Raw genomic sequence first — 12,561 nt, forward strand, 5'->3', positions numbered from 1 at the left:
CGAGGCTAGCTTGGGCTACAAAGTGCTCTCAAGGCCGGCTTGAACTGCATAGGGAGACTCTGTCTCAAAAAGAAAAAGAAACTGTTCTTTTAACAATCAGAAAAACTCCACTGCTAATGAATGACATAGGTGTTACCTTCAGTCCTATGAGAAAGTTAAAATATTTCTTAGAGTCTCTTCAAAGGGAGAGCATGGGCTGAGAACATATAGCTCAATGGCAGAGCACTTGCCCAGCATGTGCGAGGCCTTGGGTTTCAATCCCAGCAACACACACACACACACACACACACACACACACACACACACTCAATAAATAAAGGAGAACATTACAGGATGAATCAAATCAAGTCATCTTTTGGCTGAGTTTGTGTTGAATTTGCTAGAACAAAAGGTGGGGGAAACAGCTGAGCCGTTTTTCATACAAATGGAGCTAAGACTAGAAATCCTCCATAGGTCAATGGCTGGAGAAGCCCGTTTACCCCGTCACTCGTCCTGCTTGGCAAGCGCCTTGGCTGTGGATTGGGCTCACTGCGGGGCCCCAAGGGTAAACTTCGGTGACTTTGCTGTAATCTCACAAGTTGAGGCCTCAGCGAGGTTAGGCACTCTCAGGTCAAAGCCCTGGAGTGGTGAGGACGGGGATTTAGGGAAAGTCCAGCCACTCATTTAAACAGGGTCTGGGCTCCCCCAGGAGCACCCCATGGTTCCCTGGGGTGGCTACCTTCTCTCCCTTCGCGGGAGCTGCCACAGCTCCGCCTCCTCCTCCCCCTCCGAAGCTCACCCGGCAGGGCCCCTCTCCGACCCGAGTCGCTCTGTCACCCACTTCGTCCTGGAACTCTCGCTCCTATCCCGCACTCGCCGCCCTTCCCTCCCCTGCGGTCTCCTTTGCAGATCGCTGTATTCAACCTCACACAGCAAAATTCCTCGCAGCTCAAGGCGTACGCCCCTTTCCTTCTCACTTTCTGGCTTTCCTGGTGACTTCAGCCGTCTTTATGCCCACAGCTCCCACACTGGCGTTTCCTCCGCAGACCTCTCCTCTGCGCTTCAGCTGCGTGAGCTCTCAGGAAGTCCTCGAACACACACTGTCAGTGGACCCAGATTTTCTCTCCTGCAGGCCTGTGTTCAGCCTCTCAGTGAAAGGCGCTGTGATCCCTCAGCTGTGTAATCCAGCTTGGTTTGGTTGGTTTGTTTGTCTTTTTGAGACAGGGTCTTACTATGCAGCTCAGGTTGGCCTTAAACTCACTTTGTAGCCCAGACTGGCCTCAAACTCACAGCAATCCTCCTGCCTCAGCCTCCCAAGTGCTGGGATGACAGGCGTGTGCCACCACACCCAGGCTGGGCCTCGGTTTTTTGTTTTGTTTTGTTTTTGTACCAGGAATTGAAGTCATGGCCTCGTGCTTACCAGCAGGCACTGTGCTGCTGAGCTATATTCCTGGCCCTGGGCCTTGGTTTTGAACCTCTAGTCCCTTACCTCTGCTTCTGCCACCCACTTACATACAGGGCACGACCCAGCCCTTCTGAATATCTCTCTGGTGCACTCACTTCTCTGCTACTGCTCCTCTAAACCAGGCTAGGATCTCATCCTGCCAGGACTCCTGCAGGAACCACCTACCTGGCTTTGGGCGTCCTTATTTTCAGTCCATGCCTTCCAAGCTGCAGCCCGAATAATCTTGTAGAAGTGCCACTCTGATAAAGCCACTCAGGGGCTTAAAACCCCTCATCCACTCAGCATCACTGCCGCGGAAAGGGTCCGACTGCCTCTGCAGCCGTCTCAGCCCGGCTCCCCATTCCCTCCCCTCCTGTCGGACAAACTTACTTCCAGTTGCTTTAATGTGCCGGGCTCCTTTTCAGCCGCAAGGCCAGTGAAGCCTCGCCCCTGTTGGAAACCCTCGTCCCTGTGTCCTCCCGAGTGGCCTGGGTGATCCGATCGTCCGAGTCCTCCCTGGCCCGACCCTGAGCCCTGCCTCCTGCTCCGCACTCTCCCTCCATGGAAATCCCATTGTACGGCACAGTGACTCGATGAGTTTGTCTTGCTCACTTATCTGACCAATAGAAGCGGGGAGCGCATTTCTCTTCCATCTCCCTTTCAAGCCCAGCGGGGTGCCCGGCACGTACAGCCCCATAACAGTTGTTGATGGAATGAGCAAGTGATGGTCATAGCGAGATGCCCAGGGTCAAAGTGGCAGGGCTGGGACCACGGCCAGGTGCTCTCACTCCCAGTCCAGGTGGCCAGGCTTCTCAGCAAAGAGCCCGTCGGGAATTGTGCTCTGAGTCATTGTACTAACGCGACGTTACCACCCATCAGGCCAATGCTCCCCCTACCCTTCTCCAAGATGGTTATCAGCAAAGGCGTGCTGCGGGCACGGTCACTACGCCTTTCTCCACAGAGCACGTGCCCCCTTACTGCTGCGTTTGAAGGGTGGTACGGTAAGCCCTGCCACCATTTCAGACTTATAAAGCTTCCGAGATTCTAAGAAGAAATGCAAGGTGTAGGCAGAAAGGAATAAGTTTGTCGCTTGCAGTAGAATTTCCTGCTCGGAAAATGCTGTTAATTTGATCACCGCTGTCTCCAAGAGAACGTTCTGGTAGGGTCATCATCATCACGTTCCCAACTGCTGTGGATGTAACTTCCCTTAGCCACCGAAAAGGGAGGCAGCCACTTTGCTGTGGGGAAGTGCCTCGGGCGTTTTTATAAAATCCACATAAGACGTTTAGTGGTCATGGAGAGGCTGCTGTATTTTTAAGGTAAATAGGTTACCTCTGGGTAAGCTTGAGGATCTCAACTCTCAAGGGTCTTCGTGCCATGGATGAAGATGAAATCATTATGTGTGAACTCCCTCTGCCTACGTCAGTGACTGTGACCTGCAGCCGGCCCACTTGGTATAAGTACCGGCAGTCATCCAGCTGCTGGTGGCAGGGTGACCTCCCGGGCTGGCTGAAGCCACACTCCGGTAAGCTTCACTGCCCTTGTGCCCGTGCTGCCGGGGGTGGGAGACACTGTGTGAGCCTGCGGTGGGACTCGGTCCTCTACCCCAGATGTGCGTGCCGGGCATTTCTCAGTTTAGAGTGTGCGAGGTCGTTCTTTTCCTTCTTCTTTCTTTGCTTTTTCATTCTTCTTTAAGACCACTATCCTAAGACATAAGTAATTTAAGGTTTTGAAGTTCAGTTATGTTTTTAAGTTTTCACTTTCTCTGGGGACAATAAGGGATGCATTTTTTTTTTAAATGAAATGGGCGCTCTCAGAAGTTCGGGTTCTGGTCATCATGAACTATGTCACGTTAACCAGTGGGGTTTGGAGGGGCTCCTTTGCAAGTGAATCTGGAAAAAGAGGACAGCAAAACGTAGGTGACCCAGCGTGCCCTTCTTCCTTTCCCGTCTTCCTTACGAGGCTCCCCTTTCCCTGTCCTCCCTGGCCTTTCCCGGGAGCCAGTGCAGCGTCCCACCCCAGCCATCACTCAGCGTCCTGCACCATGCCCCGGGCGCCCCTCCTGCTGCTGTGCGTGGCCCTGGTGCTCGCAGGGCACATGCGAGGAGCCGCACTGAGAAAGGAAGACACGTGGAAGCCACTCAGCAACCTGAGGAACCGCGATCTGGTGAGGACACCTGGGCCTGTGGCTTCGGGTGGAACGACTGCCGCCTGGAGTTCTGCCCAGCCTGCTCCACGACGAGGAGACCCCGGGGCCAAGAAGGGGACCAGTAGGGCAGGGCCACAGTTTCGCTGGTAGAGCGGCTGGGGTCCTAGTATCTCTCAGGCCAGTTCACATTTGTTTCTGTAAGGAGAAACAAATTTGTATTTGTAAATGACCTTATACACATACTGAACATTATATCTGTCAGTGACCTTATACACTCGTTGACTTTTTTTATTGGTCTTTTTGAGACATTATGCAGTTCACTATGCAGGGTTTCATTATGCAGTTCAGGCTGGCTTTGAATTTGCTTTGTAGACCAGGCTGGCCTTGAACTCATGGGGATCCTCCTGCCTCAGCCTCCCAAGTACTGAGATTACAGGCATGTGCCACCATGCCTGGCTATTTCCTAACATATATACAAAGTCAGGAATGTGACAGAGAATTGCTTTTTGCATCACGTAGATAGAGCTGATGATAACTTTTTGTACAACAGATGAGCATTTTCAGAACTTCACTGCAAAACATGAAAATCGACCCAGTATTGTTATCAGCTTCCTAAGCATATTTTCAACATACATTTATCATTAAAATAGAATACAAAAGATCAGTAAAAGTTCTCTTTAGCAAGTATGGCATGAGGCCAGGAATTTAGCTCAGTGGTACAGTGCCTGCCTGGCAAGTGTGAGGTCCTGAGTTTGATTCCTGACACCAAAAAATAAAGTAAAATAAAATAAAAAATTTGGCAAATACAATAAGCACACTGAGACAACTATTTCAAATTGTAGTTCTTCTAAAGAAAATATGTGCAATTGACAGTGCAGAAGTAAAACAAATAGACAGCAGTGCTTGCTTCCAAAGAGAAGCCTGACAAGCCCATGCGGCAAAGAACGCTGCAGCTGGGATCTGCCCCGCAGACAGCAGCCACTGCGCCAGCCACTGTGGAGTGGATTCCATCTCTGATCTCAGCTCCCAGAGCTGTGTACAATGCAGCCTCCGCATGTGGTGCTGTCAAATAATTCACATTCCTCCCTCGGTCTTCCCCAGAATGGTGAGCTCTCTTGCTGTGGTTAAAGTGTCAGCAGCTTTGGAAAGTAGGCACGGGGGAGGAGAGTAGCCAAAGCTTGTGCGTCACACTTCTCTCTCCAAGTTAGCAAAGTCCTCGCTCCTTGGTTACTCAAAGTCAACAGGGTTTGGGGGACCTCTGAATATCCTTAGCATTTCACCTCCACATGGCGCTGAACATTTCCTTTCTCTCTTTAGTTTTTCAGAAGCCTTCAGGCATATTTGGAGAGCAGAGGTCTTGATCTTGGGAAATTTCCGAATGCTTTCTCCATTAATGAGAACCCAAGGCCGCTCTCTTTCCAGCCAGAGTTTCTTGCTTCTGCACTTGCAGACTACAAAGAACAGAAAAGCTCCTCCCCGGCAACTGCGAGGGCTGGCGGTCTCTTCTGAGCTCAGGTAAAAGTGGTGCCTTTGTTCCCAGCACCTCCCAAACACACAGCTCAGCCGTAAGTTAGAAATTTGGAAGGTATTTGTTTGAAAAATGATTTCCTTTCCTCCTAGAGATAAGTGCTCCAGTCTGACTGTACTCATTACTGTTAAATAATTGGGTTAGGTTCAGGTAGTTTAGAGTCTGGTTTTAAAAATAAATGATAGTTGTGATTTTTTAAACCATAGCTTTCTAGGGAGAAATATATTAAAATAATAGAATTGTCGATCTTAGTAGTATTATTAAGTTAGTGAAATGCACATGCTCTTATCTATACATATTTTTTTCAGGCCAGGTCATACAGCTAAGTTATATGGAAAAATCGTATCTAAGAAATATGTCAACCTGACCTGTTGGATTAAATGGGAAATGAAAGTTTAAAGAATGGTTCTTTTGGAGAGAAAGCAATATATATATATATATATATATATACTTTTGAGCCCAAATGTTCTGACTTAAAGAAAAATGAGGTAAATTATTAGTAAGGATGAGTTTTTCTAATAGAAAAAAATTTTAGTGTATTCATGGGCTGGGGATGTAGCTCAGTGGTAGAGTGTTTACCTAGTATGTTTAAAGTCCTGGGTTTGATTCTCTGCACTGCAAAAAAAAAAAACAAAACAAACAAACAAAAAAAACTAGTTGTGTGCTTTAGTTCTGAATTTTATTATTCTTATTACTATAGCTCTATTATCAAATAATTATGAGCTATTTGAAAAGCAGCAGGTGTGGTACATTCTAAGCAAATACATATGATTCTAGCGCATTAGCTGTTTGTTCGGCTGAATAATAAAGGGGATTGAGTCATAATTAAAGTCTTCCCCTACTCTTCTAAAAGCGTACAGGTGAAAATTGTGAGGAAGCATACCACTGTACTTCACTGTTTGCGAAAAGTTTTCATTTGTAGTTCTCTTTGTTTTGTTTTGTTTTTGTGGTGCTGGGGATCAACCTCAGGGCTCTGCATGCAAAGTGAGAACTCTACCACTGAGCCAGACCCCAGCCCACATTATTAGTTCTCTTAAATGTGATGAGTTTTAAAAATGATTTTTATCCTAAAAATGAGATGCAATTTGCCATGTGGAAAACGAACTTGAGTATTGTCCAAAAATGATAAGACAGCCGGGCATCTTGGCATATGTGTAATCCCAGCTATTTGGGAGCTTGAAGCAGGAAGATTATAAATTCAAGGTCAGCCTAGGCAACTTAGCAAGACCCTATCTTAAAAATTAAAAATAAAAAGGGCTGAGGGTGTAGCCCAGTCGTAGAGAAGGCTTGGGTTCAACCTGCAAATGGATAAATAGATTTTAAAAATCTGTTTACAAAAATAGGTAAAAAATAATGTTGAGGCCGGGGATATAGCTCAGAGGTATGGTGCCTGCCTGGCAAGCTCGAGGTCCTGAGTTTGATTCCTGGTACCAGAAAAAGAAAATAATATTAACAAAGTTTTCCCTAGACTGTTTTGCACACGTTAAATCCTAGGGGATCAGACACCTAAACAGTGAATCGTTATTAGTATCACAGCTCCTAATTTAGTGTGAGGCAGATAAGTTGCTTGTAAACATTGATTTCTTTGTCTATAAATTATAGACACTAACCTCTACCTCTGAGAAACTATTACAGCAAATACCAAATAACTAATCCACGTGCATGTGGAGGAGGGTTATGGGTAAAGGCAGAAAACAGGAGGAACCAGCTGGTGGCGTCGTGATATAGGAATTAATATTCAACCTTATAGGAGTCTGGACGTCTGATTTGGAGTATATTTCATCATTAGAAGCTGCACATTCCCAAGGTCTCCCATTAGAAAGTGAAAACAAAGTTTTCATCAAATGTGTTAATTTGGGAGCTTTGCATTGACCACTTGCTCTTCATTTTCTATTCATTATAACCTTTGCTGTTCTTTCAGGTCTGGCTGTTGTAAAACTGCAGAAGTTTCTCATTAGAAAAATCCAACCATGACTGTGGCTAAACCTCTGTGTTTTCCCTCTCCACATTTGTCCGTGTGTAATGATTTTATTCTGCATTTTCAGATTTACATATAAAATGCTGGACCTTTGGAACATATGTGATTTATGTGTGTTTGTTTGAAGTGCTTTTCTTTTTTTTTTTTTTTTGGTTTTTCTCTGGTACTGGGAACCGAACTCATGACCTTGCGCTTGCCAGGCAGGCGCTTTGCCGCTGAGCTAAATCCCCAGCCCCTTGAAGTGCTTTTCTTTCTATAACCATAAATATTGGTGCTGGGCATTTCCTGAATTAAAAGAAAGCACCATAAGGTGAAAAGAGATGATAATCTTCCAAATTAGATTTTTTGTTTGCCTTTTAAACTCATTTTTAATATTTATTAATCCATATTTTTATTTGAAAGGGATTTTACTTATTTTTATTGTAGCTCATTATATGTATTAGGTTTTAATTTTTTTGCCCTAAAAATGCATCCCCACTTTCAGTGTACACTACTGAAGGACCTCACAGTCACGCCTAATGAGGGTAAGTGGTAAATATCGACAACAAAGTTGAAGTGGAGAGCAAAGAGACACGAATTCTAGGAGCTGCCCATCTCTGGGAGATGTGCTCACGCTTGCATGTGCGGGGGCAGGCATCACATGACACCAGGCATCCTCATTATACCCGGGCCTCGGCGCCCCCAACAGAGAGTCCTCAAGAAGACAGCGGGGAGACAGGTGGGGTTCCCTTCTTTCCAGCCAACCCTCTGTCCTTACAGGGTCCACCACTCTCATTCCCATATTCTTTGAAACAGCTGCTTTTCCTGGATCATTGTGGATAGCTGCATACTTTTCTGCTTGATTCCTGCAAAAGGAACATTGTACTAGAAGGAAAAGACCAGCATCTATCCCCATAAGGATCATCTGTACATTCCAAAATTGTTTACTGTGAAGTGTTTGTGGGTTATTGATACTGAATATCAAGAATAAAATATCTGTAAGAACAAATCCCATGTCTGGCTGAACATGTTCTACTGTGTTGGTTGTATAAGTGTCTGCTTCCCATGGAGGGTTGTGGGTCCTTGTGATACAGAGGAAAGAGACTCCCAACCTGCTAGATGTCCAAAATGCCAAGGTGAATTGAGCAATGAATTCTAGGAACAGTGGAGGTTAAGAGTAGGAAGATTTTATTAAGAGAAAAAAAGTTTCTGTGTGAGAGAGACAGAAGGGGACCTGGAAAGTTGGTTGCCTGCCAACCACACTTCTCAAGGGTGTTTATTGAGCAAAGCCACGAGGTGAGGCGGGTTCAAGGTGGGACAGAACTATAATCAATCAACAAGATTATAAGTACAGTAGCTTAGGTAATATTGATCCAGTGGGAAATCACAGGATGTAGTTACTTAGGTGACACTGATTAAATGGGGATCAGACGGGGAAGTAAGTCACAGAGCAAGTGCACGTGGACAGGGACTTCCCTGGAAGAGGTGGGTTGAGGATGTTTGGTCCTCTAACCCAAGGTGATTGATGCCCACATAGAATATCAATCCCTGCTGTTCATCCCTAGGGGAAGTGTATGGGTACAGTCAGTCCTCTTTTCTTGAAGTCTGGCCTAAGTGAATGCGCCTCCAGCCACAGCTGTCTTCTGCATTGACCTTCCGAGGTCTCAGCCCTGTCTGACTGCCCACACTATATCTAAATAACTCAGCTGTCTGTAATTCTTGTGGGCAGAGAGCATATCTAGTTCATCTTCATTTCCCCAGCCAATGTATAGCATGCAGCATGTTCAAGAGATACTGGTTAAATTGAGGCAAAAGTGTGTTCTTGTGCCACCCTTCACACACTAAAGGAAACTTTTTAGTTAACAATTGTTGGGGTTTTTTACCATTTAAAATATCAGCGATTATGGACGAGCTCTTCCTCGGAAAGCATAGCTTACTCAGGCGAGCGGCAGCATCGCCGCGCGGGGCTCCACTCAAGTCCGGGGACTGGCGTTCCGCTCTCACGCCACCCTGTGCCTGGGGGCCTGGGCCGCCAAAGAAGGACTGCTCTCCGCTGCAGAGCTCTTGAAAACCAAGTGACCTTGGCTGCACAGACTCTTAGCAAGGCGCACAGAGACCCAGGGCGGGGCACACACCCTTCTCAGCAGGACTCCCCACCCTTGACGCCATCGCCGGCAGGCAGGTACAAGCGGGGGTGTCACTGGCAGCTGGGGCGCCGTCTTCACGGTGTGTGACCATTCGATGCACCTGGCCCTCAGACGCTGCAGTTAGTAATTCACCCACCTCTGCCCTATCACTGTGACAGCCCAGACGAGCTACACTCACTGCTATAGTCCATAGGGAGCCAACTATTGCTAGGAAAATGGCACAGTGTGGTGTTTCCTCAAATAGAAATAAAAGCCCTCAAAGGATTGAAGAAAATAGTTTGTTTAGTTAGTTTATGAGTGGAGGCAGCTAGCTAGGGGAAGAGCTGAGACAGCTGGTGTCAGCTACATTGATGGGAATTAAAGCAAGGACAGACAGTGAGCCAGGGGTGGAGGGCAAACCTGCAATCCCAGCACTCGGGAGGCCAGGCTGGAGGGTTGCTGTGAGTTCGAGACCAGCCTAGGCTACATAGCGAGACTCTGCCTCAAAAAAATAAAAAACAAAAACAAAGCCTGGGTTCCTCTGTCCCACAGAGCCACCTGTGATATGTGGCCACTAAGTATCCGCGCAATTCCTGTCTTCTGCTTACCTGTAAATGGCTCGAAGTTGAGGGGCCATGTGGCCACCCACTCAGGACCCCTCCTGGAAGTCCAGGAACTCTTCTCGTTTGCAGTAGAAACTCTGCTAGCCTCCGCCTTCGGCTTACAATTTCAGCCCTTGACGTTTGTGGAGCAAGCTGTGTACACACGGTAACAGTGACATCCGTGCAGTCTCTCCACGCTGCCCCTGTCCCTCTTCAGTGAGGCCCCTGTCCTCCAGGACATGGCCTGTTGTCCTCAGTCCCACAGTGGAGTGATTTATCCTCCTTGCAAGCTCCTGGCCTCCGTGAGCCAAGGTCTGAGGTAACCGACTTCATGGTTCATGTTGTGGCAGAAGCGGGAGAGTCTCACACACATGGGTTCTCCTCATCCCCCGCTGTGGAAGGAGGCTCGTGAACGTCGCTCCACAGGCACGCTGGGTACAGTGGTCTGTAACCGTGAGGTGGATCCGACAGGTAGAGCTCAACCTCTTGTGTATGGTAAGCAAAGAACGGCAAAGCGGACACTGGTGGGGAAAGAAAAGCGGCTACATTTACTGACATTTGGGAACAGGGAAATGGTGCTGGGATGAGAGAGAAGAGAAAGAGACCAGAAAGGTCCATAAGAAAAGACAGCCATAGCTGCCTTGGTCTGGGCTTGCAGAGGAATGGCCCTAGGGTGCCACCCAGCTCCAGTACACTTACGGCCGTGGTCCCCTCAGCCCTAGCGTTACCTGTGTTGGATCTGCGCCCAAACATGGGAGCCTATACTCAGGAAACCTCCACATTCATAATGCGGAACTGTTAGCAAACATGCCCACCTCTTCCCTAGAGGGGAATGTCTCTTTATGGTTATGGCTAGAAAACAAATCTTCTGTTCAGAAAGAGACAATATCTCCCCTTCCAAGAATGTTTGCTCCATGAAGATCAAGCCCAGGAGAAAGCTAGTGCAAACTTTTGCAGAAAAGCAAGAGGCCCATGGAGAACACGTTCCCCCAGAGTCACTGCTCCCCGTGCCCTCCTGCCGAGGAGAATAAATGGCATCATCTCTTCCCTTGTGCTCTTTTAACTCTATCGTCAGGGCCCAAATCATGAGCTCTGATTCCTTCAGATTTTCCATTTTGATTCTTCAGTATCGATCTGACTGACCAAAATGTTTCTCCTTGCCATTTTCATTACTGGGATATCAACTGTGATTCATCTTGGGGTCATGTGGATGCTTCTGACTCACCGGGGGACAAATCATGACAAGGAAATAGAGAAAGGAAAAACAGAAAGTTTACAATTGCAAGTTAGTCTGCTACCTCTGACATTCACAAGACCGTTGTTCATAGCATCAAAATGCCCCTGAGCAGAGAAACTGTCCTTCCCTCTCACCCACTGCCCTTTCCTATTTAACACGTATGTGCACTTCCAGACTTTTGTTCCTATATTCCAGGCAGCCAGTACCAAAGCGGGCTGGCCTGAGCCACTGGGGTCCCGAAGCACGGTCCCTGTATCAGGCCGGACACTATGCCTCCTCACTGCGATGCCGCCCTTTTCCTCTGGGAGAGCGAGGAGCTCCACCTCCTGGTAGTCCCCGTGGTACAGTTAGGAACAAAGGAGTGGTGTCCCTCCCTTCCCTTCCTTCTCCTCCCTAGCCATTATACAGGCTTGAATTTAGGAGCTCAATGGGAGGCGCCCTGGGGCAGAGGCTATAAATCCTGGAAGCCTGAATTACACTGGAAGGGACAGTAGCCATTTCTAAGGATTTTGCGGGAAGTTGGTCTAGATGGGCAGCAGGGAATGAAATCTCAAGTTTGATGCTTTGCTGACTGTTAGGACAGGAGGAAAACTTGGGTGGTGTCACAGGTAGGGTCTGAGGGTCCCTGAGGCTGAAATAAAGAATTTAACCCACGCTTTTGTAGATAAGTTTGTGGGTTCACTGGCTCTCATCATGGAAAAAGAATGTTCAGGTATAGGATGCAGGAGCTCAGAGAAATGAGAGGCTCTTTAGTTGGGAACTGAGGATCTTCACATGTTCTGGGGTGTGAAAGTCTGTGGAATTTGACAATCTACAGGCATGGTCTGGTCTAGCGGGCGAGAGAGGACGGCCCAGGCCTGGTGAGATAGTGGCCCTTTCATGGGGGTGGAGGGTGTCTCTACTGTATTCTGGGAGAAGAGAAAGAAGAGGAGAAGGAGGAAGAAAGGAGGAAAAAGAAAGGAAGAGAGAAGAAAAAGCTTGGGCTTCTGTCCTGAGGCTGCAGCTTTCGGTAAGAGTACAATTACTAAGATCTCAATTTCTCAGTCTCCTTTCTACCCATGTAGGTTTCATCTCTTCTGTCCTACCTCAGGTGGGAGTTAGGAGTGGAACAGGGGGTCCAGGTGAATTTATTTACAGGCTGAGACAGAGATGGAGGAAAGAGAGTTTGAGAATTCATTATGTAACGCAGTCTGGGCTCCAGCTCCAATTTGCATCTAACCTCCAGCCTCTGGGGTCACCTGTGTGTGCCACCAGGAGAACGGGGACACCTGGGGTTACACAGGTGATGGGCTCAGGGGAAAAGGTGGGAGGACCTCGGCTTTCAGAGCAAAGGAGAACTGGTGAGTGAAACACTTACAGGTGGGCAGAACAGGTAGAAAAAGAGGGGAACAGTCACCACAGCAAAGAACGAATTATGAAGACCACTTGGAAAGGAAGTTGACTAGGACTGAGGATAAGACATTTTGGGAAAGAGTTGAGGGAAATTATTTAAACTGTCTCTTTAAAGCATATTTATATAGCTTCTCGGCCTTTTGGCTA

At 47.5% G+C, this 12,561-nt stretch overlaps 1 protein-coding gene across 2 annotated transcripts; it reads left to right on the forward strand.

Annotated features, from left to right (window-relative positions):
• The first annotated feature begins 3,407 nt into the window (after positions 1-3,407).
• Positions 3,408-7,219, forward strand: LOC102017411 (chromosome unknown open reading frame, human C2orf66). 2 transcript variants are annotated; one of them, XM_005373272.1, is made up of 3 exons: positions 3,408-3,590; positions 4,890-5,087; positions 7,022-7,219. In XM_005373272.1, exons 1-2 carry the CDS (start codon positions 3,468-3,470, stop codon positions 5,079-5,081), a joined length of 315 nt encoding a protein of 104 aa, XP_005373329.1. In that variant the 5' UTR covers positions 3,408-3,467; the 3' UTR covers positions 5,082-5,087; positions 7,022-7,219. The 2 variants fall into 2 exon arrangements, with proteins under 2 accessions (XP_005373329.1, XP_013367566.1); XM_013512112.1 differs by lacking the exon at positions 7,022-7,219 and adding an exon at positions 5,409-5,518.
• The last annotated feature ends 5,342 nt before the right edge of the window (positions 7,220-12,561 follow it).

The sequence above is a fragment of the Chinchilla lanigera genome, unplaced genomic scaffold, assembly GCF_000276665.1.
Source record: "Chinchilla lanigera isolate Chin_1 unplaced genomic scaffold, ChiLan1.0 scaffold00002, whole genome shotgun sequence".
NCBI lineage: Eukaryota > Metazoa > Chordata > Mammalia > Rodentia > Chinchillidae > Chinchilla > Chinchilla lanigera.